Raw genomic sequence first — 22648 nt, forward strand, 5'->3', positions numbered from 1 at the left:
GGTGAGTGTGACGTGCCCGAATTTGGGGGCGTTGGTTGAAGTGACGAATGCTCTGCGCACGCGGCCCTATCAACGTCAAGCTGTGCCTCCCCTCTCACACTCTGGTACAGGCCTAGCGTTCATAGCGTAACATATCGATCTTCCATTCTTATCACTATTTTATGCAGCCCATATATCTCTACCCTCACATTCTTGCGGCCAACATCTCCACGATTTGCGAAGTCAATCTCTCAGTCATCTTCAGCCCGGGATCATGATCTGGGTTAACCTCCGCAACAGTGAGACCTCCAACCTTTTCACTTCCAAGTAGTACCTTGAGAGCTCTCATCATATTCTCAAACTCCACGCCAGTAAAGTTGGGAACATTCGCCAAAGGAAACGTCCCAGGATCAATCGAGTCAACATCTAAATGAACCATAATGATATCGACTTTGTCTTGCAGAAACTCAAGTGTTTCTTTTGCGCGTTGCTCAGGATCTTTCGCCACGGATGATGAGCTGACGACTTTGAAGTTATTGTCGAAAAGATACTTGAAGTGCTCTGGTTTGTTCCCAGGAAGAGACATGTTCGTGCCGAAGAAAACAGTATTCGAAGCATCACAGACAGGTTCGCCTGATGGACGAGAGAACTGCTCCATGCGTGGAAGCGCACCAGGCAACCGAACCAGGTGTGCCATATTCATCCCAGCAAAGGTGCCAATAGAGCTTGGATCCGTAGGAGAGGTAAGGTCGGTATCAGCGTCGATATAAATCAGACCAATCCGTTTAGGCTGAGACTGCGAGTCGGCGTGTTTCCAGAAGGCAGTGAGGATAGCTGGCAGCATACAGCACTCGCCGCCGAGAACTAGCTGGAAATCAGGTTCCCCAGTCGAAGCTCTGAAGTTATTGCCGATGGTCCGCTCAACGTTCTCGCAGACCGAGATATTGATGTCTTCATTGCGCGCACTGCCTGCGCTGAAAGTCGTAGCAGAGAATGTTGCTGGTGCCTCAAGAGCTTGATGTTCAGAGACAGATGGTACACTAGCGTCTCTTAATTTGCCAACGATTCCGACGTCTCTGAAGGCCTGGGGCGCTTTGGATTTGCCCGGAATGATTGAACCACAGTCCGCAGGGACATAAGTGATTGAGACTGATCGCGATGCTGCCATAGTGTATCAAGTGACGTTCGTAGAATGTTGTGTTGGTGTTGTGGCGAAACGTCTAATATTTTATATCCACTTAATTAATGTCAATTGAAAGGCGCAAGACAGACCGAGTTAGTTTTATCATGGAAAGACTTTCCCTTTAAGCTTCATCTTACCCCATTTCGATGTGACGTAGGTTTTGTCAGCCATAGGGCGCAAACCAAGAATTTTTGAACCCCGATGAGATACCATCAGCACTAACTGATATGGAAAATCGAAAGGGGAAACACATACCCGTTTTTGGACTTTTAGAATAGTGCGATGATTAGTAAATAGATCAGTCTATCATCTGCTTCACACATAGGCAAATCGATTAGTGATGCAACACACGAAGAGATAGGCGTGACAGTTAAATATCATGAACTTTTGTTGATAAGAGTAATTATATACAAAGAAGACCATTGGCCATAGACATTAACCCAGGATGCCTCCCCGTGATATCATGATGATGAATTGAGCTTGTGTGGCTATCGGTCAATCCAAAAAGCTTTATGCTCATAGTGCACTCAATGTAGCTATACCCAAGAGAAATCCATTTAGACAGCGAGGCTAGCAAGGAGGCCAGTGACGGGAAGAAGGACGGGAGCGAGAACGCCGTTGCCGAGACCAGCAAGGAGAGGAGTAAGACCGGCAACCAGACCAGGAACAATGGCGGAAACAAGGCCAATGACAAGGACGAGAACCTTGGTGAGGATCTGGAAGACAGAGTGGAGGATGGAGATGAGCTGAGGTCGGAGGCCAGTAACAGTGACGATGGTCTTGACAGCGGTGAGAACCTCAGAGACGAGGACGACAACGAGGTTGAGGACAGTGTCGACATCAGAGTCGGCAACATCAAGACCAGCAGCACCGGTGAGCTTGGTGACAATCTCAGTAAGCTCGAAGTGAACAGACTCAAAGCCAGGGATGGCTTTGGTAGCACCAGCGTCCTTGGTAAGATCACCAGCCTTGACCTTCTCAGCAATCGAGTCTAGACCCATTAGCACCAACCCAAATATCAAGCTCAAAGGTCATTACTTACTCAGACCAGTGGTCTTCTTGTTGATGTTGCTGACACCGCTCTTGAGAACTGTGATGAGCTCCTGGGGGTTGGAGATAGCAGCACGCTTAGCAGGAGACTTGGTAGCCTTGTCGACGATCTGCTTCACCCCAACCTTGTCGACGATGTTCTCAGCGCTGTGAATAGCACCGTTGACCTGCTCAACAGAGCGGGTGTCCTTCTGAACCTCAGGAACAGGGGAGGCGATGGCCGAGATGGCGAGGGCGAGAATGGAGAAGAAAGTGGCCTTCATTTTGAATGTGGTGAAAAAGAAAACTGAAAGAGTGTCTTTTTTTAAAGGAGTGTGGTGTAGAGAAAGGTTGAGATGATGAGAGATGGTGAGAACAGGTTTGACGTGGTGAAGGGAGGTTCTTATATAGATGTTTTCTGCCAAGGGAATATCTGAGAAAGAGATTGATATTGTCACCAGAAGCTAGTAGTCTTGTCGATCATTCTGTAAAACGGAGTCATGATAGTTAGTGTGGTGTTGAGCCCACCGGGGAGCTGACGGCATCATAGATTCAGGCAAGATCCACGCCTTATGGGGCTCTGAGTGATTTCGATACTTGTATAGCAATGAAGACGTAGATGTTACCCTGAGCCTTTGTATTATTATGACTTTACAGCTCCTCGTCCTTCTAGTTTGTGTTTTGAGCTTTGAATATCATCAGACCTAATTGTGAACTCCGATCAGCGCAAGACGCTACTAGATGCCACAGAAATAATAGCAAAGTATTATCGTCATCTCTCAAACAAATTGTCTCAGCCATCATTACTCAAACTCTCTACGTCAATCTCCCCTTATAGTCCCTATTTTTCGGTAATTTTGTCTCGTTCAACTGTGGAGAGCTGGACCTACCGTGTTTAGCCTTACGCAGCCCGGTAGTGTAGATCTTAGCCGCACTGAGCAGAGCAGGCCCCTCCCCTTATGTTTCGATCTGCATCACTGACTTGTGTTGGTGAAATTGCAGCATTACGGTCCAGTGGAATCGACGATCTTTGACTTGCTTTGCAGGATCTGATCGCCGCTACTGCAGGAGTTTCAACAACTTTGCTTATGCGATTTCTGTTGCTTTTTGGCTGTGGTTTGATAGAGCAAGACGTGGATCAGGGAGAGCTGGAAATGGAGGACGTTTTGGTACCTGGTTAATAGTTCGTAGATTCCTACTTGGAGACACAGATCAGGAACATGCCACTATCCTCGTGCTGTCACGAATCATGCCAAGTCTCCCTGTACTCCTGCTTTGCATGCATTTCTCCTTAACCGCAGCATCAGTAGGCCTCCCAGTGATCTGCCGGAAGCCAGATTTGGCCCCACGTGCCCTTGGCTGATCGGCATTTCGTAGATCGTCACTGGGAGCTTGGTTGGACTGGAATGGAGAATGGGAGATAAGCTCTACCATACTCTGGGTATAGTCCCTGCTGATCTTATGCTAAAGATGCCGCTCTCACTTTTCCTGATGATATCAATCGAAAAAGGAGGGCATTGCCCAATTGCAATGGATCTTGGTTATGACGACAGTTGCATTACGGGTTGCTACCAAGGAACTGGATGCCGGAACTGAGATTGCCGAGACAGGATTTATGCGAGGTCTGCATGAGTCAAGGTTAAAGGTCGAGTTCCACTGATTCCGACTCAAGTGCAGCGGTTCAGCCAGCCACTTTGTTGTAAGTAGGTATGCATACTCCGTAGCAAGTATTCGGGACAGTGATAGGGCACACATACATTCTTCGTCTCAAAGTTTCTGATATACTTGTACGTGGCTCTTCAGTATCTTGGACAACTTCTGAATATACCTGCCTATATGAAAGTACAGCTTGACGCACCTGTGGCCCAAAACATGTCCTGAGGCGACAAGTGAAACAATTCGAAGTTGCTACAACTGGAAGATTCTTTTAGGCCAGGCCGCTATATTCTTCAGTGAACACGCTCAAGGGACGAGGCTAGAAGTTTCACGGGCTTGTATAACACACAATGACCCACGACATGTCCTTGGTATGTGGAGTTTGTTTGAAAACCAAGTCCCCCTGGACCACAGTAAATTTGTGTAAAGTCAGACTACTCAAATGTCAATCCAGCGGATCTTCGGAATAGTCCCACACTGTTTCTAGATACTCAGCACCTTCGGGAATGCGGCTTCAGGTGGTTATTCGATCAAGAACATGAAGTCTATTGCTTATCGTGATGAGATGAGATGAGATTTAATCAACAGGGAAAAGAGGATAAAGACTTTTATGTCCTTGAACCCCATGAATGGAAAGAAAAAGTCCATAAAGTGGCAATTCAAGTTGACAAATCTCAGCCCCTAAGTCGAGTACTGGGACAATCTATGAACAGTCAGCAAATTCTCACGAAATAACCATCTCAACTGAAGTTCAGCCTCAACTTACTCAATCAAATTCCCATCAGGATCCCGAACATAAATACTCCTAATCCCTCCCATAGCCCCCGTTCTCCCAACAACCTTTCCCCCTTCCAGAACCTTTATACCCTCCTTCTCAAACCCCTCAATCAAGCCCTGCAGATCTGTCCCATCCTCGATAATAAAGCACAGATCAGCAGTACCAGGCAATGCAGTTCTCGCCTTCGGTTCAAACTCTTTACCGCGCTGATGAAGATTGATCTTGTGAGTGCCGAATTTCAAGGCGCTGCGAGGTGGAGACGAGGGGTCGGTTGCTGATGTGAAGGTCTCGGACTTCATGCCGAGATATTTGGTGTACCATTCTATAGTGGCCGGGATGTCATTGCATGTTAGGACGAGGTGGTCGATATCTTTCACTACGGCGAAGGAGGACATTGTGAAGATTGATGTTGAGTGTTTGGAGGTTGGAAGTGCTTGATCATTACGCAATGCCTTTTATGAATGTGGGGTACGGCGTTGTGTTGGAGAGACCGAGATGCCTCGGGGATGGCTGAGAACTGGCCGACGGGATTGAACCACCGATGAAAGAAATAGATTTCCAGTCAATTTTCGTCAATCATTACTAAAATAGGTTCAAATAATGCGAAAAGCCCTCGGTTCTCAAACCTTGGCCAGCACAGTATCCCACTTCGCCTTTGGTTCAGCATCTTCATCCATATCCTCCTCCTCCTCTTCATCCTCAGAGGCAGCATCCCAAGGGCACCAATCCACAGATCCAGATTGTTTATCAAAGAAACACCACTTCCCCCGTCTCGCTTCACACTCGACCCCGCGGTCCCTCAGAAATTGCATAAACTTGCCCGCAGGGAAATCCAAAAACGGCGTACCATCTTCTTCCAAGCCAGCGACTATACCATACAGATACACCTGCTTCAAGCATATCTGGCTCGTCTCAGAAGATACAACGGTTTGGACCACCTCAAGAAGTATCTCGCTTGCATGAGACCATGCCCTTTCGTCCATCCACATGTCTTCGCTGTAACCGTCTCCTTCGATATAATCAGCCGCTGGTCTCTGTTCCAGAACCAGCGTCTCAAGCGTTTTCATAGAAGCCAGTAGAATTCTAAGCCAATTGTCGTAGCAAGCTGACTCGGCGCGTTTTGACCAGCTATAAGTTGCGAAGTCGTTCGAAGAGCATGACTCTGCCGGCTGACCGAGAAACAAATGCTTTAGTTTCGGCAACTTTAAGTTGTAGTCGCCATAGTCTGTGAAAATGTTCCCCAAGGGCCTAGGGATGATCATGTCATCGACTAGACTTCCATAATCTGACTCGGAAACACTTCCATCATCTGTATTTATCTTCTCAGATGGAAGAGGAGTAAAGTCAGGATCGTTCGATAGGCATGTTGAGATAGGACGGTCTAACATGTCGAGTTCAAGGCGTTCTAGAGTATCTGCCGCTCTAAGAAGCCATGCTGGTACTTCTGGTGGCATGTAGCCCGAGAGCTTGAGGAATCGAAGTTTTGGAGGAGATCCGAGAATTTTGGGAACCTGCTCCTCAGCCTCTTCGGAGTAGTAGTAGTCTCCGTATAGTTCCAAGGTTTCTAAATTTGAAAAATACGGCAGAAGATGCCAGACTTGAACGGTCTCAGTGTCGACGGAATCATTATCCTTATCCACAGGCCTCCATGAAGGATCAATCACGGTACACAAATGCCTTACACGTTGTGTGATCGCTTGCAAACGATTCGTGTTCTGTTTATGCATGCTCTGCAGTATCTCAAAGAACTGAGAAGCCTTCATACGCGCGCCTTGCCCGTTTCCCCATTTCTGCTTGGGATGATAAGGCCGACGCGCCGGGTCTCTCGCTGGAGGAGGAATTTTGATCTCATGTCTGGACTCATGGTAGCCCTCTTCATGGAGTTCAATGTCATTCCAGAGAAGCGGTGTTGCAATTTCGTTGAGGCGTTTCGAGGTCCGAGCAATTATGCTAAGATCGTGCGCCGTGATTTGAGAAAAGATCTGGAGTTGGATCTCACTGGGGAGAAAATCTAGTGTTGGGGATGAAGACATGGCGATCGAGAAAAAAGATACAGTGAGTAGGCTAGATTTCGACAGCGCTTCGCGCTTTAAATGATGCGTTCTATCGCCAACCTCGCCTAGCGCTTATGGAGCTGCCTTATGAAGTGGATAACTATCCCGGTCCTGCTCCCGCTCATGATCGTGAGTGGTGAAGTGAATAGGCAGCATGGCTTGGCGTTTTGGTGAGTATTGGGCGTATTTACTAGAAATTCGGGCTGAAGTTCTCTGGTAGTTCAGCGGTTGTCGGTTTATCATAAAGCACAGTGACCCTTGGATTTAGCCTCGTCGCTTACCACGCAGCGCTGTCTATTGAGCCGATAGCGTATATGTAGTTATTACTTAAGCTTGTTTTATTAATATTTTATTGCCTAAATCCGAGGCTAAGCCCTACCTGCCACTACATGCAGGTATGGCTACGCGATGTTAACACATCAGCGCATCATATTCCAAATTTGGTAATGCCCCTCCGAGCAAACGAGCAGAACCAACATGATCAGACGATGAAGAAGTAATTTTGGAGGGGTACCTTCCGAGAAAAGAAAGATTTTCATTAAGAAGTGGAGTTTATTACATGTCTGGAGCGTGAAGATGTTAACCGCATGAATCACCAGCCAAATACAAAGTCGATGATTCGGCAGGAAGCGGGCTGCATATGCATATGCATGCTGATGAGAGACTTGTCAGACGTCAAGAGTAGCCCCTCAACATGATGTGTGTTGGCTGAACAGGAATTCATGTGAAATTTGTACCCGAACTTTCCTGCTGCTGGTTTCTTTGTGATCTTATCGTTTGTTGAAGTATCGTGATCATGTTCGAGATATCGGATTTCCTTGTTGGGGTTTCCCTTGCATTTCTGATTTATATCGGTCTCCAAAAACTTGGCAATGCCTCAAAGCGAGCTCCTCTTCCCCCGGGACCAAAGGGTCTTCCTTTACTAGGAAACCTGAGCGATCTTCCGCCGCCCGGCGTGTTTGAAGCGCATCACTGGTTGAAGTTCAAGGACATCTATGGTACGACCTCCAGCAAACATAGACTACACGGCGAGTCATCTCATCTGCTGATAACGGCCAGGACCCATCAGCTCTATCACGGTAATGGGACAGACAATCATCATCATAAACAACTGGGAACTTGCATCGCAACTGCTGGGTAAAAAGTCCGCAAAGCATTCCTCCAGACCCAAGATTATGATGGCAGGCGAAATGTGAGTCACCGTCGCTCTGTGATAATATATCGCGGCTGATGAAGACAGGGTTGGCTGGGAAAACTCTCTTGGCTTCTCACCATACAACGATCGCTTCAGAACGTACCGGAAGAACATGGCTCGAATAATCGGATCGAAAAGGGCCGCGGCAAAGTATGACAGACTGCAAGAAGCTGAAGTTGCTCATTTCTTACTGCATGTCTTGGACGACCCAGAGAGGTTCATTGACCATATCAGAAAGTCGGTTTGCTCAGCTCAGAACTCAGGGAACTAGGCTGACATTGCTAAGGGAAGCCGGCTCAGTTATTCTGAGAATCGCTTACGGATATACAGCTGAGCCGTTCAAGGAAGACATACTCATAAGAATGGCGGGCCAGGCCATGGATGATGTAACAGCAGCTGGTGTCCCTGCCGCGTTCCTTGTTGATATACTACCCCTATGTAAGCCGCCCCAAACACAATCCCTGCCTACGCAAACCACTGACGCTCCCAGTGAGATACGTACCAGACTGGGTTCCAGGCGCGAGCTTCAAGAGGCTTGCCAAAAAATGGGCTTCAGAACTGGACGATCTTGCCGAAAAGCCTTATGCTTTTGTCAAGCACCAGCACGCCTCGGGTAAACAAGATAACTCATTTGTCTCACGACTTCTCGAAGTTGGAGAGTCGACAGAGGAAGCGAGGTTCACGACCAAGTGGTCTGCCTTGTCACTGTACGCTGCCGGTGCTGATACGGTACGTTGCTTGGTGGAGATTATGAGGAGCATTGGCTGACATGACAGACCGTCTCTTCCATTTCTCTGTTCTTTCTAGCAATGATATTGTACCCTGGTATCCAGGAGAATGCCCAAGAGGAGATTGACGGCGTAATCGGCAACGAGAGACTGCCTGATTGTTCAGATCGGCCAAGTCTTCCTTATGTTAATGCGGTAGTTAAGGAGGTTCTTCGATGGAATCCAGTAGTCCCTATGGGGCTGCCTCATACAAGCACTGTAGATGATGTGTTTGAGGGATACTTTATTCCCAAAGACGCCCTGATCATGCCCAATATCTGGTGGGTTCACCTTGTCGGTAGGTGGTCTCGGTCTAATAGTGTATAGGTACTTTGCCCACGACCCTGAGATCCACCATGAACCGATGCGCTTCAATCCGGAGCGCTTCTTGTCTACCGACGGCAATCAACCTGAACAAGACCCGCATGCGTACACATTCGGCTTTGGGCGCCGCGTATGCCCGGGGCGTGTCTTAGCCGACAAAGCATTATTTCTCAACATCGCCCAGTCTCTCGCTGTATTGCATATTAGAAAAGACGAAAATGGTGCTCAACCTGAACTCCTATTTACCCCCGGGATGATCAGCCACCCCGAGCCGTTCAAAGCCGCTATTACGCCCAGGTCGCCACACCATGAGCGACTAATCCGGTCATTGGAGCAAGAGTTTCCCTGGGAACAGAGCGACAGCCATGTCATAGAGAAGATGCAGCGCCAAGCATCGTGAACCCCGAAACAGCTGTCATTGCAAGGATCCAAGTCGATCAGAGACGATGCAGAATCTCGGTGTTACTCAGCTTGGCACAACTACCTTATGCTTAAGGTTTGCCACTAACTAACTAAATTGTCCCCTGATCCCCTCAGCTCCGAGGCCACGGGCACGGTCATGGCCACTTGGTGCCCAAGGCTCCTCCCGGAAGCATCGCCCGGTGAGATTCGCGCCCCGGGAAGATCATGGAAACGAACGATACTGAATGGGGAAAGTGATATCGTCCCCTTGCAGATGTGCTACACATGAGTTGTCAGGCAGGTGATTTGATTGAAGAGCATTTCGTATTGAGGGGTCTAATTTGAGGCGAAGGGGCAATAGCTCGCGGTTGGAGATTGTTTAGGCTGGTTTTGCGGGCTGCTTTTGACTTGTTACAGGGGGCGGGGCCTGGAGCTGAACTGGCTTTGACTGGTCCCGACCGATTGGTGTTGTTTATGGTACCTAAACCGCGGATACGTAGCCACGCTTTAGCCTGCGGGCGGGTTTAGGCATTAAAGGAAAGGAAAAAGTGGCAGTGAAATCTGACTGACAAGTTCATCCTAACCCAAAGCTTAATTGTTCAATCTGTATCTGTCAGCAAAAGCGGGATAACTAAAAGTAATTGCCTCAATTCTGCACTGAAGAAACAAGCAGTCTTGGCCTCGGTAGTTCCGTTCCGTAGCACGGAACTCGGTACTCATCCTTGCAAGTGCTGAGAGGCGTTCTGTGATGACCTCCCAATCAAGACAGCACTTACCATTGAGCAATCTACAGCAACGAGAGCATTAAATTGACGTCGCATCGATTGACAATGCATCTCGATCATTCATCGCTGGCGGGCATGGAATTTTCCGAGGACTTCAAGCTACGGGCGCTGCGCTGTGGCCTACCTACGCTTAATTCATGCATATCGCGAGTCATTCGCTTTGACTCTTGCTTCATGACATTTACTTTTTTGCTGCTTTAATTCGAGGCTGAATGGCTGTGACATTTTATCTGACTGTTTAAGCTCTGCGTCTGACATTTGAGACGTGAAGTACTGGCAAGATCGCAGCAGTCTCGACGTTTGCAGGCTGAGACTGTCACTCGATGATCTTTCGTGGTTTTACATGTAAACTCTAAATACCGGTCCCCTTGTCATCCATCCTTGCAGCATTTCTCCTGATGACATTGCCCTCTCCTGATGACCTCTCCCCAGCTTCCGGACTCGAATTGGTAGAATGTCACGACTTGACAGCTCACATACTTTGCGAGGCCGTGGAGAAAAGGTTATAATTATATAAAGATTATTTCATGGGGGTCCAGGGATTTTTTAACCCAACGCGGTTGGCGCGTTGATAAACCCTCCATGGCCTCCCTGGTTTAACTTTTACCGGCCCAGCGGATGGGTGTGTCCGTGTCCGTGTTCTGTCTTTGTTTCATTGGCAAATCACCCCATGTCAATTGGGAGAGACAGTTGAGGCTTGGGACTGACCGAGTTTTGTCTTTTGCTCTTCGTTTGACCCCAACCATTGCACCATTGCTCGTCTCTAACCTTGTTCCAAGCCACGAGCACATGTGTGATGGCTGAGACATGAATGACTGACTGGCTAACGTCTGCGGGCCTTGAATCATGCCCGGGCTTACGCTTGAGCTTTTAGCGGTTACATCCTTGAAGCATCAATTTTGGGTCCGTTCGCATGGCCTGGTCCCCCCAATGCAGGGGGAGCTGATGACGATTAACTGAACAGGTTATTCGTATTAATGAATGCAAAGAGCGGCCACCCATACTGTACACAAAATATGACGCGCCAGATCGACACGGGGAAACCATCCATATTAACGTAGCACCCAAGCTCTTCTGTCTCTGCCTCTCTTCTTCTTCCCCTCCGCCAAGAGCTGCCAACAAACGTTAACGTTAACTGTTCACGATGCACCCGCACCAACTTCACTCTACCTCTCCTTAATGACCGTCGTACGTCCGTCGGAACCGCCGAAATCATGGCCGCTGAGTCTGGGGAGACTGGCCAGACGGGGCCAATTTCCGTGTCGTTGCCGGTCAACATGGCCATCGCGGGCCTCTTCGCCATAGCGTGCTACAATTGTCTCGAGATCCTCATCTCGCTACTGAGTCGCTTCAAACGTCACGATGGGCTCTATTTCTGGAGCATGATGGTAGCGACTCTGGGCATCTTGCTGCACAGTATCGTTGTCATGTTGAGGTACTACAGCTTGGGGCCCAATTTCTTGCTCTGCGTTTTGACCTGTGTGGGCTGGTATGGTATGGTCACCGGTCAATCTGTCGTGCTGTATTCTCGACTACATCTCATCGTTGAGGATAAGTCCAAGACGCGTTGGGTTTTATACATGATCGTCATCAACTTCTTCATACTGCATGTTCCGACGACCGTCCTCTTCCTCGGAAGCAACACCAAGCACTCAGCCCGCTACATCGGCGCCTTCAACGTCTACGAGCGCATCCAACTCGCCGGCTTCTGCATCCAAGAAACAATCATCTCAGGTCTCTACATATGGGAAACGTCGCGGGGCCTCAAACCGATCTTTGCCGTGCGCAAGAAGATGGAGCGCAAGATCATGCGATACCTCATCATCGTCAACATCCTCGTCATCCTCCTCGACATCAGCCTCATCGTCACGCAGTACATGAGCCACTTCAACATCCAAACAACCTACAAGCCCGTCGTATACAGCATCAAACTAAAGATGGAGTTCGTGGTGCTCAACAAATTGTTGCTGCTCGTCCAACACAGCGACTGCAATTGCATGCACATCGTCGGCGAACCCGAAACCCCACCGCCAGATCCTTCAAGCGTCGAATGTCAATCAATCGGACGGAATTCCTCCACGCGAACAGGGAGCGACGTTCCCATTCAAATGAATGTCGCCCCAATTCAAATGAACCACTTTCAAAAGTACAATACCAACGCATCGTCACAGTCGGGAGGTCGTCACCAAAAGGCCAGCCCTCTAAACTTTCTCGACTACTGTGAGTAACTCTCCCTTATCTCGCCCTTCAATTCTAACGCATCGCAGAACAATTACCCACACGCCACAAACACAATTCATAACTACAGCGCCTCCGTAAGCTCTGCAAACAGCCACTGAAGCACGACCCTCACCGCTGTTACGAGTTCCCCAGCTCAACTGCAAATGCCGAAGCCATCACCCGACACTGAGGCTGCCGCAAGCTAACAGCGCCACAAAGCCACCACGGCAATAAATAACTTTAGCCGTGTCGTTTCACCCATCTCGCCATTCGTCATAGGGCGCCTGAGTTGGGCTGACATTGCGTCTTCTGACCCAACTCAGTGACGACCTGGCTACATACAATATGGTCTTGGGACCAACCATTCTACTTACGAGGATGACGCCGCCTAAAAAGAGGCGCAGAGCAACCTCGAATTGAACAGAATTGTCTCATTGCAATTCGGTATATCATTGGGAGGAGTTCAGGATTAAGGACAGTTCTTTTACCAGGGGGAAACACGGGACCCGACCAGCAACATTGATACCCATTGATTCTCATATATATCATTTATGATCGTAATACAAAAGCCTCATGACCAATTTATTCAAAATCTTCCACTCTCGTTTTTATCCTGGCTGTGTCCTTCCAACGAAGGACGAGCTTGTGGTCATGCTCATGCGCTACGCGACGCCAAATTCGAAGCATGTCTTCCGTAGGCGGCTGCAGCTTCTTCCCGATGATTCTCATGCACGGTTCAACTTTGGCTCTGTTGTAAGAGACCCTGTAGCTCCCGATCACTCCGACATTGATAATCATTCGTTGTAGTCCGGGCATGTAAGAAGCTGCCTGCCCGGCCGCACAGAGTAGTTCATGTGCATAGTCTGGATCAACTGGACCTCTGAATTCATTGACGTTGAAACTTGAGTAGTAACCTCGCGACCGCCCACTCGGCGGTCCCCATCGTTTGGTTTTGAAGATGTCAGTGTTTGGATCCTGCTTATAGGGCACCGCGAGCCACTTTCCGGCGGGGGTGATGGCAAGAAAACCGATCTCGTAGTTTTCGAGTTTGGACCAGTCGGGACGACTAGACAGAGCTTCTTCCGACGGGCCCATTATGGTGAGTTCGAAACTTCCCTCCGCTGAGAATCGCGTTATGTTCTCTCGCTGCGAGAAGTTGAAGAGAGACTGGCTAAGGTGATCGTAGTCTTCTTCTGAATCTAGTATACTCGTGGGCATATGTGAGTGATCCCGCGGTATGCCTCGTGAATAATGAAAATCCAAGTCGTAGATGCCCTGCGGCAAGATAGACAGCGAACTTGCGAGCTCTACAGAACTGTCAGCGACTCAGGTATGCAGCCCATGGAGACCTTACTTTTTCTCATCTCATTTCTGAGACCTGGATCTTTTAACTCTCTGTCGCTAAGATGAAGTTTGAGCTTCTTCAGATTTGGCATCTTACTTGCAAGGATGCATGCTGTGTGAGGTTCGAAGCATAAACTCCACGAGACGAGTTCAAAACTGCATGAAGCTATGGATGGCAGTTCTGGCAGCTCCTTGCCGTCGTGGCTCATACCGAGATAGATAGTTGTAAGCCAAGGACCCTCTAGGGTATTTGCTTCCATCTCTTCAGGGCTGGACATGCGGCTCAGTCCAAATTCCCGAGGAATTGGGAAGCCGAACCGTATATCGATATATGCTTGGTCATTCTCGTGGACAGGAGCCAATTTGAGGGCGTTGAAGAGAATTCTCATGATCTTGGCGAATACTCTATCGTAGCCTCTGTCTCTCGGGTGGGGAAAGTCGATCGCGCTAGTGATGGAGTCGCCGTCGCCATCACCTTCATTTTCTTCTAGCTCATCCTCAGATGAGACATAGTCTGCATCATCTCTAGCTCTCAAAAAGTCCCCTCTGGTCTCTAGTCCAGGAGGGAAAATAATGGGGGTATCCCACGGTCGCGGAAGTGGAAAGGCGATGAGAACAGCGATGAAGCGTACATACCCCAGGCGCCGTTCAGTGAGGTAGCCGTGCTGTGCCGCCTCAATCAGCCTCTTGGGCGAGATGACAAGGGTATGGAAAGTGAAGGGCTCAAAAGCGAGCTGCCAATTGCGTGAAACGGCGGCGTATGGGGCAAGGGAATTGTGTCGTGACAACGTTCGGGGGGTTTTCAACGTGTCATTAGAGTCCCAGACATCGAACACGGTGTTGATGTCAATTTGCGGTCCAGACGCAGCAGCCTCCGCTGCGATCATGGAGAGGAGTTCAGTTGAGAGGCGATCCATTTTGAGTTTGGGGAGCGCTCGCTGGCGGTTAGAGTTAGTCTAGACTAACGTGCCTAGATTGTTGATGATATCGATACGTAAGCGGGCGCGAATGGGAATAAGGATCTCACGTGATGGATACGTCACGAGTCTGGCGGTCAACAAGGTCACATCACCTTTACATTAAGGATTGGAATTTATGACAATACAAGATGCGTCATGAACTTCTGTCGATTCTATGTGCATATTGCCTTCCCAAAGGAAAGGCTGATTGGGAAATCTTAGCGTGTTGGTTGATATGCCCAGAAAGTGCCCGTCATCATACCACCAACCGCACTAGGTACGCTAAACATGTGCTCGTCAACGTTCTGGTATAATGTACAGCACTAGAAGTTGTCTTACAACCAACCAATATGTGGCGAGGCTGGAATGCCCGCGGCCTTGTGTTACCATATCTACTGTCAATATTCATCAGGGATAGCGTCAGCAACAGGTTTACGCTTTCACCAAGATCACCTACTATGAAGATCATATTTTCGAAGACAAACTTGGCTCTTGAACCTTTCTTGAAGCCAAACTATGGACAAGGACACTACCATGGGACGGGTGTGCTCTTGCGTCTGGTAATAATAAATGTCGGGACATTCTTTCCATAGGTACAGAAGAAAACTTGGAGGTAACTGTAGCAACTCGCCGTACCTAAGCTACCTATCAAATACCCAATACTTGAGGCAGGTATGACATAGCCTGTTTATTATTGCAATGTAGAATGTAGCTCTCTTTTACCCTCATCATCATCATCATCATCATCATCACATTACGCTTGGGAGTTTTGCTTTTTGGTTTTCTTTTTGGATTTTATTATCAAATTAATTACTTGATAATTATAAGTATCCTCCTCTTCTTGGCACTATATCAATACCATCGCCATGAACGCCGCCGACCAAGCCCACTTGGCTGCCATGGGACTAGCCACCCCTCTCCCTACCCATACCCCTGTCTCTCGTCGACAGGAGATCCGCGACAGAGCTGCGGCTCTCAGGCCGCATATGATGTGGCGTTCCGTGACCTAGGCCGAATACAAGCGCCGGCATGATGGGATGAGAGTTGCGGGAAGACGCAGGTTCGGGGAGGCCAGGCGTCAACACAAGTTGATGCAGAGATGGCAGAACGAAGAGGCACTGAGATACCGGCAAAGGGTCTCGGCATTGGCCAATGGCCACAACCCTGTTTGGGCCTTTAGGCTTCATCTACAGTGGTTGCCCGGCTTCCTGGCAAGTGGGAATATCCCACTGCAGGAGCGCAAGATAGTGGCTGACATTGCCGAAGAGACGGCCCATTTCGCTATCGAGTAAGTTCTTGTCCTTTACATCCCATTTGAAAAGTTTGGCAGCTTACTAATATTACCGAAGGCAAGCAGAGAGGCATAATCGCCTTCTCCGGAAATGGGTATGGGGTTACAATACCCTTGGTGACCGACGAAGGCATGAGCGCTTCGCTCATTCGGCACACCGTGCCGCTATCAAATGGGTGGAGATAGCTGACAAGTGGTCCCCTTCTCTCTAGAGTCTCGACCCGACTGGTGGTGTTGGAGATATGCTGTGCCCGCGTCACCCACTAGGACACAAGTGGGTGTTATATAATTACTTATACGAAGGAAAACGTAAGGAACCCTTGACTCAATCGACTGGTGACCTTGTTCTTTCAAGGTCTTGAGGCCCGCCTGTGGACGGCTCCCTTTTTAGAACTCGGTTCACCACTACGATCCGGTCATGTAAGCGAAGGAAAACGCAAGGAACCCCTGACTATTCGGACAATTTTCGATCTCACAAGGTCTTGAGGCCCGCCGATGGACGGCTCCCTTAGCACCTGGATCGATGGCAATGACCAAGTCAAACGTCGACGATGAGTTCGCACTTCTACGTAGTGTCGACGATCAACTCCTTCATTTCAAGGAGGCCAAGACGAACTCGACCTACCTAATACATATGGAACGGCTGATGAGATATCCCTGAATTGTGTATTCACAATGATTTTCTGGGTTGATGAACCTGGCAATGTGTTCCTTACCTCACCTTATACGCCGTCTACCACCTCTCCCATAAAGTATCTTAGGTATATACATGTCAGCACTGCAAAAAGGACAACTCAACCCTTTCAATCTCCCGTCTCAGAGAAAAGGAAGGCCTGGAACCTACACAATAGTTCAAGTACCCAAGCTTCAAACCAGTGCCGTCTACTTCTTATCGGCCACAACCAGACTGCTGAGCTCTCAGGTCAACATGAAAGCCACCAACTTCAAGACCACCAAATATAAACATCCACATCAAGGCCATCAAACATCAAGACCATCAAACATCAAGACCATCAAACATCAAGACCATCAAACATCAAGACCATCAAACATCAAGACCATCACCAATGCCATCAACAAGATCAATAATCTATCAATCAAGATAACAGCTTGTCACCCCATTAACCCACCGGATGCCGAGTGTCGAGTACCGAGCGGTGGGCCTCAACATGCCTGAAGAGAAACCTTCAAACACAGCATTGAGACACTGATACTTTTTCTTTTCAGCTGGCTGCTACTATCTAGTTACTTGTCATTACCCTAGAAGTTCACTATATGCCACAATAACAACCCATCTGACCGAAGAGGAGCATCCCAGGACAGCCCCTTTCGAAGAGCGACGAACCCCCTGCATCAGCATACCGAAACTACACACAGCCGATGGCCGCCGAAGACTCCACTCCTCAGGCTAAGCACCAGTCTGCAGGGCCGGGTCGTTCGTCGGTGGAAGCCATGCTGAATTGCAGCAGGACAGTTGCAGTTGGGCAAGCAACACTCAGTTCCAGAGAGTTGGATGGAGTCTTTGACATAATCTTATACACATTGGCACTTCCTAGTGTAAATGTATACATGTCCCCGGTGATCCTGGTTTTCCCGGCCGTGGGGGTAAGTTCAACCAATCTCGCTATCTTCGAAGAGTCTCTAACAGTCTCTAAGCCCTTCCTCCTGGCTTTCCTGGAAACTTCCCTCCTCCAGCTGGTTTCACTGAAGGCGCTGAATTCCCTCCTCCTGGGTTCAACCCTGGAGGCCTTGTCTGTTGGGCTGAATACTAAAATGAGATTTAGCAGGAGAACTCAACTAACAACCCATCTACGATGCCACGAGTCATCTTGTTGCTGTTCCTCAGTCCGTTTTCAACGTCACTTCTATCTTTTCCCCCTTTCCGCTTGGGCAGAGAGCAGTTGGGCCTGCTGTGATAAAAGGATTGTCAACTCTTGCAACCATAATCAACGCCTTCGGTCTAGTCAGGTGCTCAATCATCAGTACTGCAACAACCTCATATGTTAGTGAGCCTTAGGATCAGGCAACTGCGTTGGTATCGTTCCACACCTTGTACATGGAACGTCGGGTTCGAAGAATTCGACCTGGCCCCTAATATCAATTGGCTTTTTCGAGGATGTTCCCACATACCGAGGCCCACGCCGGCCAAGTTGGGTCGACTAGACTAGACCGGAATCTTGCTTTCTTACAGTACAGACCATAATTGAAACCAGAATTCTTGGTAGTAGGAGGATATGGAGTCAGGTTCTGAGTCCCTTATCACCAAGATTGGATTACACTTCAACTTATCACGTCTACGTGGCGGCTCGATCACTACTGTGCAGGTCGTATCCCGCTAGTGCTCACAAAACATCTCTGTCAAAGTCGCCGACGGTCTTCGAGCTTCAACCACTCGTCCCGTAGCTCGGACACCCGACTTTATCGAAGCGGCGATACTTATGGATAGCAATCAGGTCTCTGAACTCAAGATAGCTATCTCAAAACTAAGTTTCAGGGAGCATACCATCGACTGACATAACGGCCTCAAGTTTCGTGTATTCTTGGCAGATAGTGAAAGATGCGGAAATCGCCGAGAAAATGGCTGGGTCGCTTGCCCGAGAAAGAATAGATCTGCAGTGTTTCTGGAGATGAACAGTGGCAGAATGAAGGCCTATGAAAACGATTCCAAGCTCAGTCAGTACCAGCAACGTCCAAGGATCTCCCTTCTCTATCAATAGGGCACTTATGGAAGTGGTAAAGAAGCCGCATCACATCAGCCGCATGAAGCTGCTGCATCACCGCCTCCGACGAAGAGGAAAACACCTGAGAACAAGACCCAGTGGACTGGATAAGGACTAATCGCTAGTAACCCGCCATGTTCCATGCAATGAGGGAAGCAAAAACTCTGGTGCTTCTAATAATTGGCACTCGTCTTCTGTCTATGCGCTCAGCCAGCAGGTCATAGGGTGCAGTACACAATAGGCCTAGTGTAAGAGACACCAGCTGCTGGAAGCCACTTCAACATAAGCGCGAGATCTTTCTGCACAGGCTTAATTTGACAACGGTTATGTTCTGAGACTTCTACTACATACGGCTTGGAGCAATCGTCGCAGATTGTATGGATCAGTGCGGCGGGCTAGTCCATCACCAAGCATCACTGTAACTGCACAGAGGAGCCGGATGATATATCGCTTTCGAGAAGGGTCAAAGCTTCATGTTAATTATCGACGTCGTATTTTCGGATTGGGGCCATTGAATCACTACTGCGATGTGCTGTAAGTCATGCACGAAGATGGCAATTTGGCAGCGCGTGTACAGACTCATGTGCTTTATGCCAGCACCGTATCCTAGGTCATAACAGATTGATCTGCCTGAGTTCGTTTAGGGAGTCCGGGAGAAGGAAAACTAAGGTTTGAAGGAAAGAGTAATTTGGGTCGGGGAATTGAGCAACAAATGAAGAAGTTAAGGCCTCAAAGAGATCATAAAATGAGAAGGTTTTTGTGACGGAAGTAATTTTTGTGTAAACCACTTACTTTTACGTCATTTCCTTCAGTGGGTGATGTACCTAGAATTTGGGGATCTCCCGAGGGAGGGAAGAAAACTCATGATCCTAATCCTAAGAGATAAAAAGACTCAGGTAATTTGGCCTAAGCTTTGGGGACTCTTTCCTAAGTTTGTACCAATATTTTCATCTCAAGTCCCGTATTCTTACTCCACAAGGGGCCGCTCATACCTATCTTCTGGCTGTCTGTGGCTGTAGCGCTCCACTGTAACTATTTGCCTCCACTGCTCAGTATCTAATATTACAGTGGGACTATAACCGCTAAGAAATACCACGTAATCAATCGCCTTGAAAGCGTCTCGCTCGTATTGGCACTCTTCCAAACGGGAAATAACATTTTGTACCTCAGTAATGAGGAGGGAAGCACAAAGAAATCGAGCGACCGAAAACGATCTTCTTGCGACTCAGTGGGTAAGAAGGCTGTCTGGTCGGTATCCATGGATCGAATGTTCCATCTCTCACTGATCATGACGCGAGTACTGCATATCTATGGTACTCGACAAGGAGTACCTCAAGGCTGATGACACAATAGTATTTAGCAAAGACTACCTTGCTGCCATTAAGCTATTGTCGAGGCCAGATCAGCGTGCATGCTTGTCACATTCATCTCGACCCCAAGATGGCCGTCTTGTCCTACAATCCAGCCTTTCACCGTGTCGCCCACTTGAACCAACGAGGCATGGGGAACTGGATCCCAAGACACGAATTGCGACGGAAAGCCACTCAGCATCGAGCGGAGAATGTTTAGAAGATCGAGCGCACCTCGGTGCATTCCAATGTCGCGTGTGTTTACTGGGGCGGCGCGTTGGGTTTGTTTTACACTCATGCTCAACCTGAGCTTGTCGGCTTCCTTGATATTGATGACATCTTGAAAACACACAACTCAAAACCTTTGTATTATGTAGGCCTATCGCATGTGAGATCTTCATTTGCTTTTCTGAATCGTCGCCTTAATGGCGTCACTGAGGGTCGCCAGTACAAAGCTTTCTAGCTGCCAAGCTTATTAAAGGGAGTGCTAATACAATTTCCAAAAAGAAAGTAAACAATAATCAGGAACATGGCTAAAAATGCGGAAACAGCTCTAACCACTGGAAGGTGATGAAAACTCCAACAGGGCAATACCGCAGGCTTGCAAATATATCGGCGACAATGAAGGCCCCTGAGAGAATATATGCGACGCCTAAAACAGATAGCAAGTATATGCAATAGAACTTGGCGAGCTGTCTTATGGCCTTCTTGAGAAATTCCGGTGTTTTGTTTGGGAAGACGAGAACATAAGACTCGTTGAGAAACAGACACCAAATTGTGAGCCAGATCAAGCCTGATATCATGAAATAAAAGGGCAATGCGCCTACAATAAACAAACAGCTTACCTTCCATAAGACTTCCTCTATGTGCGAAGGTAACTTGAACAATAGCCCTGGTACAAAATGATAAATACCATAAGAAATAGAATAGAGTGAGGCGAAAATTGATACCTTGCCGTACCTCCAGAACTTCCATATGGGGCCATATGTCTCTCGAAAGCCTTGCGTTTCAAAGTGCGGAGCAATATCCAAGGAGAAGATACTTCTGCCCTCCCAAAACTCCCTTTCGCGGTCTAACAGCGGCTCGTGCCTGAATTCTACCAGCCGCGTAAGGAGAAGGATGCGTTTCTCTCTCTCCGGGAGGTCAGGTATACCGGCTTCAACGTCACTTCTCCAGATTTGATTATATCCCATCGTTTTAGCTAGGTTCTCTCGTTGTTCGTCGGGGAATTTGGACAGAATAGCATTCCATCGCCTAAGGAACTCAGGTGTGAGGTCGAAACAAAAGTCCGGGGAATCTTTCGATTTGATTTTGTGTTTTATCACTGTCATAGGACCCCATATGTTCTCAAGCGGAAAGTAACCACTCGTGACATCTATCCGATATAGAGCGAGCCCAGATGTTAGAATATCGCCAACCTTCATCTCAGTAGGCGCTATTTGATCGATCCATCGCATTTGTCTTCCGGAGGGTCCTAGTGGAGGTGGCTGTTCTGGGGTTTGTCGAGATTTGAAGAGGGCTAATCTGTATGACATCCTGCTGTAGAACTGTCTTTGCAACATTATGGCTATTTCGGCTTCAAGGCCGTGCGATTGAACCACGATTGCTTCCTTGATATCTAAAGGCTTCTGTTCGGTTATCAGCTAAGTGCAGTGAGATTTGGGCAGACATACGGACCTTGATCCACAAACAATACTGGAAAACAGCAAAGGCTACATGTAACATGGTATGGAATTCCAACAGTGTAATTGGAAATCCATATGCACCCCTCCAAAAACATTGCATACACATCCAGAGCACTTGGATAAGAACAAGTGCTTTCTGGAATATGTTAGCTTTACTCTTGTCGTCAATTTCGTTCTGTTGAATTTTGATCCAGTGTCCCTCTCTGGCGAGTAACAGTATAGCGCCCGGGCCTGCACGAACGGTTTTCCGGCCATTTTTGGGGCCGTTGAACAGTTTCTTGGCTGAAGGGTCGATATCCCGAAGAGAGAGGATATCACTGACGTCGAAACGAAGTCCTCCCATGATGATAAAGTAGGCATATTTCGTGTTGATTTTGAACTATATTCTGTTATCAACGGCTGCAAAATTCCAAATAACACGGCTTACACCATCTTCAGGACTAGATCTGGATGGTTTCTGTTGTTTCCACATCTTTTGAAGGTCCGACCTGAGTTCCCAGGCTTCCATAAACTGACGGGTGGCGGTTAATATGGAGATTTCTGGAATAACGATAGTCAACAGAACCCATTTTGCCTTTTCGAAAAGCAGTCGTTGCCATGTTGGGTTAGAAACTACGTCGAGATGAAGGGCCGTGAAGATGCAGGCAATGAGGGTAAAGATGCAGCTTTCAAGAATATCGAACGTGCCCCTGACAGTGGGAGAGCTGACCCAAGGTGGAGCAAACTTTGATAACAGATGATCCGTTCCATTGTAATTAATGATAGAAATATTCTACGGCTGGGTGAAATTCGACGAGTTGAGGTCTCCCATATTCACCTTTCCAAGAAGGACGAACAGGGGGAATACGATGCTGCGCTCTCTCAGATGACCATATGCTTATTGAGAGTTATAGTATTTGTTTATAAGCTGTGAAGTTCAGCCCTCAGT

At 48.1% G+C, this 22648-nt stretch overlaps 9 protein-coding genes; 3 read left to right on the forward strand and 6 right to left on the reverse strand.

Moving 5' to 3' along the window:
* Positions 1–184: 184 nt before the first annotated feature.
* On the reverse strand, positions 185–1147 carry FFUJ_09933 (uncharacterized protein; the record flags this gene model as incomplete). The annotated part of the gene is made up of 1 exon (XM_023568110.1): positions 185–1147. The coding sequence occupies one exon, from the start codon at positions 1145–1147 to the stop codon at positions 185–187; it is 963 nt and encodes a 320-aa protein (XP_023435458.1).
* Positions 1148–1719: 572 nt separating this feature from the next.
* FFUJ_09932 (uncharacterized protein) lies at positions 1720–2475 on the reverse strand (the record flags this gene model as incomplete). XM_023568111.1 has 2 exons in its annotated part: positions 1720–2153; positions 2205–2475. The coding sequence occupies 2 exons, from the start codon at positions 2473–2475 to the stop codon at positions 1720–1722; spliced, it is 705 nt and encodes a 234-aa protein (XP_023435459.1).
* A 2053-nt stretch (positions 2476–4528) lies between these two features.
* On the reverse strand, positions 4529–5020 carry FFUJ_09931 (related to Virulence protein STM3117; the record flags this gene model as incomplete). XM_023568112.1 has 2 exons in its annotated part: positions 4529–4550; positions 4614–5020. The coding sequence occupies 2 exons, from the start codon at positions 5018–5020 to the stop codon at positions 4529–4531; spliced, it is 429 nt and encodes a 142-aa protein (XP_023435460.1).
* Positions 5021–5245: 225 nt separating this feature from the next.
* FFUJ_09930 (uncharacterized protein) lies at positions 5246–6658 on the reverse strand (the record flags this gene model as incomplete). The annotated part of the gene is made up of 1 exon (XM_023568113.1): positions 5246–6658. One exon carries the CDS (start codon positions 6656–6658, stop codon positions 5246–5248), a length of 1413 nt encoding a protein of 470 aa, XP_023435461.1.
* An 817-nt stretch (positions 6659–7475) lies between these two features.
* FFUJ_09929 (related to O-methylsterigmatocystin oxidoreductase) lies at positions 7476–9365 on the forward strand (the record flags this gene model as incomplete). XM_023568114.1 has 7 exons in its annotated part: positions 7476–7677; positions 7739–7871; positions 7920–8111; positions 8161–8312; positions 8365–8603; positions 8651–8922; positions 8969–9365. The coding sequence occupies 7 exons, from the start codon at positions 7476–7478 to the stop codon at positions 9363–9365; spliced, it is 1587 nt and encodes a 528-aa protein (XP_023435462.1).
* A 2001-nt stretch (positions 9366–11366) lies between these two features.
* FFUJ_09928 (related to integral membrane protein) lies at positions 11367–12380 on the forward strand (the record flags this gene model as incomplete). The annotated part of the gene is made up of 1 exon (XM_023568115.1): positions 11367–12380. The coding sequence occupies one exon, from the start codon at positions 11367–11369 to the stop codon at positions 12378–12380; it is 1014 nt and encodes a 337-aa protein (XP_023435463.1).
* A 574-nt stretch (positions 12381–12954) lies between these two features.
* On the reverse strand, positions 12955–14633 carry FFUJ_09927 (uncharacterized protein; the record flags this gene model as incomplete). XM_023568116.1 has 2 exons in its annotated part: positions 12955–13679; positions 13727–14633. The coding sequence occupies 2 exons, from the start codon at positions 14631–14633 to the stop codon at positions 12955–12957; spliced, it is 1632 nt and encodes a 543-aa protein (XP_023435464.1).
* Positions 14634–15712: 1079 nt separating this feature from the next.
* Positions 15713–16178, forward strand: FFUJ_09926 (uncharacterized protein; the record flags this gene model as incomplete). XM_023568117.1 has 2 exons in its annotated part: positions 15713–15963; positions 16025–16178. 2 exons carry the CDS (start codon positions 15713–15715, stop codon positions 16176–16178), a joined length of 405 nt encoding a protein of 134 aa, XP_023435465.1.
* A 4390-nt stretch (positions 16179–20568) lies between these two features.
* FFUJ_09925 (uncharacterized protein) lies at positions 20569–22531 on the reverse strand (the record flags this gene model as incomplete). XM_023568118.1 has 6 exons in its annotated part: positions 20569–20828; positions 20881–20927; positions 20996–21663; positions 21713–22099; positions 22148–22409; positions 22497–22531. 6 exons carry the CDS (start codon positions 22529–22531, stop codon positions 20569–20571), a joined length of 1659 nt encoding a protein of 552 aa, XP_023435466.1.
* Between the last annotated feature and the right edge of the window lie 117 nt (positions 22532–22648).

The sequence above is a fragment of the Fusarium fujikuroi genome, chromosome FFUJ_chr09 (assembly GCF_900079805.1).
Source record: "Fusarium fujikuroi IMI 58289 draft genome, chromosome FFUJ_chr09".
Classification (NCBI taxonomy): Eukaryota; Fungi; Ascomycota; class Sordariomycetes; order Hypocreales; family Nectriaceae; genus Fusarium; species Fusarium fujikuroi.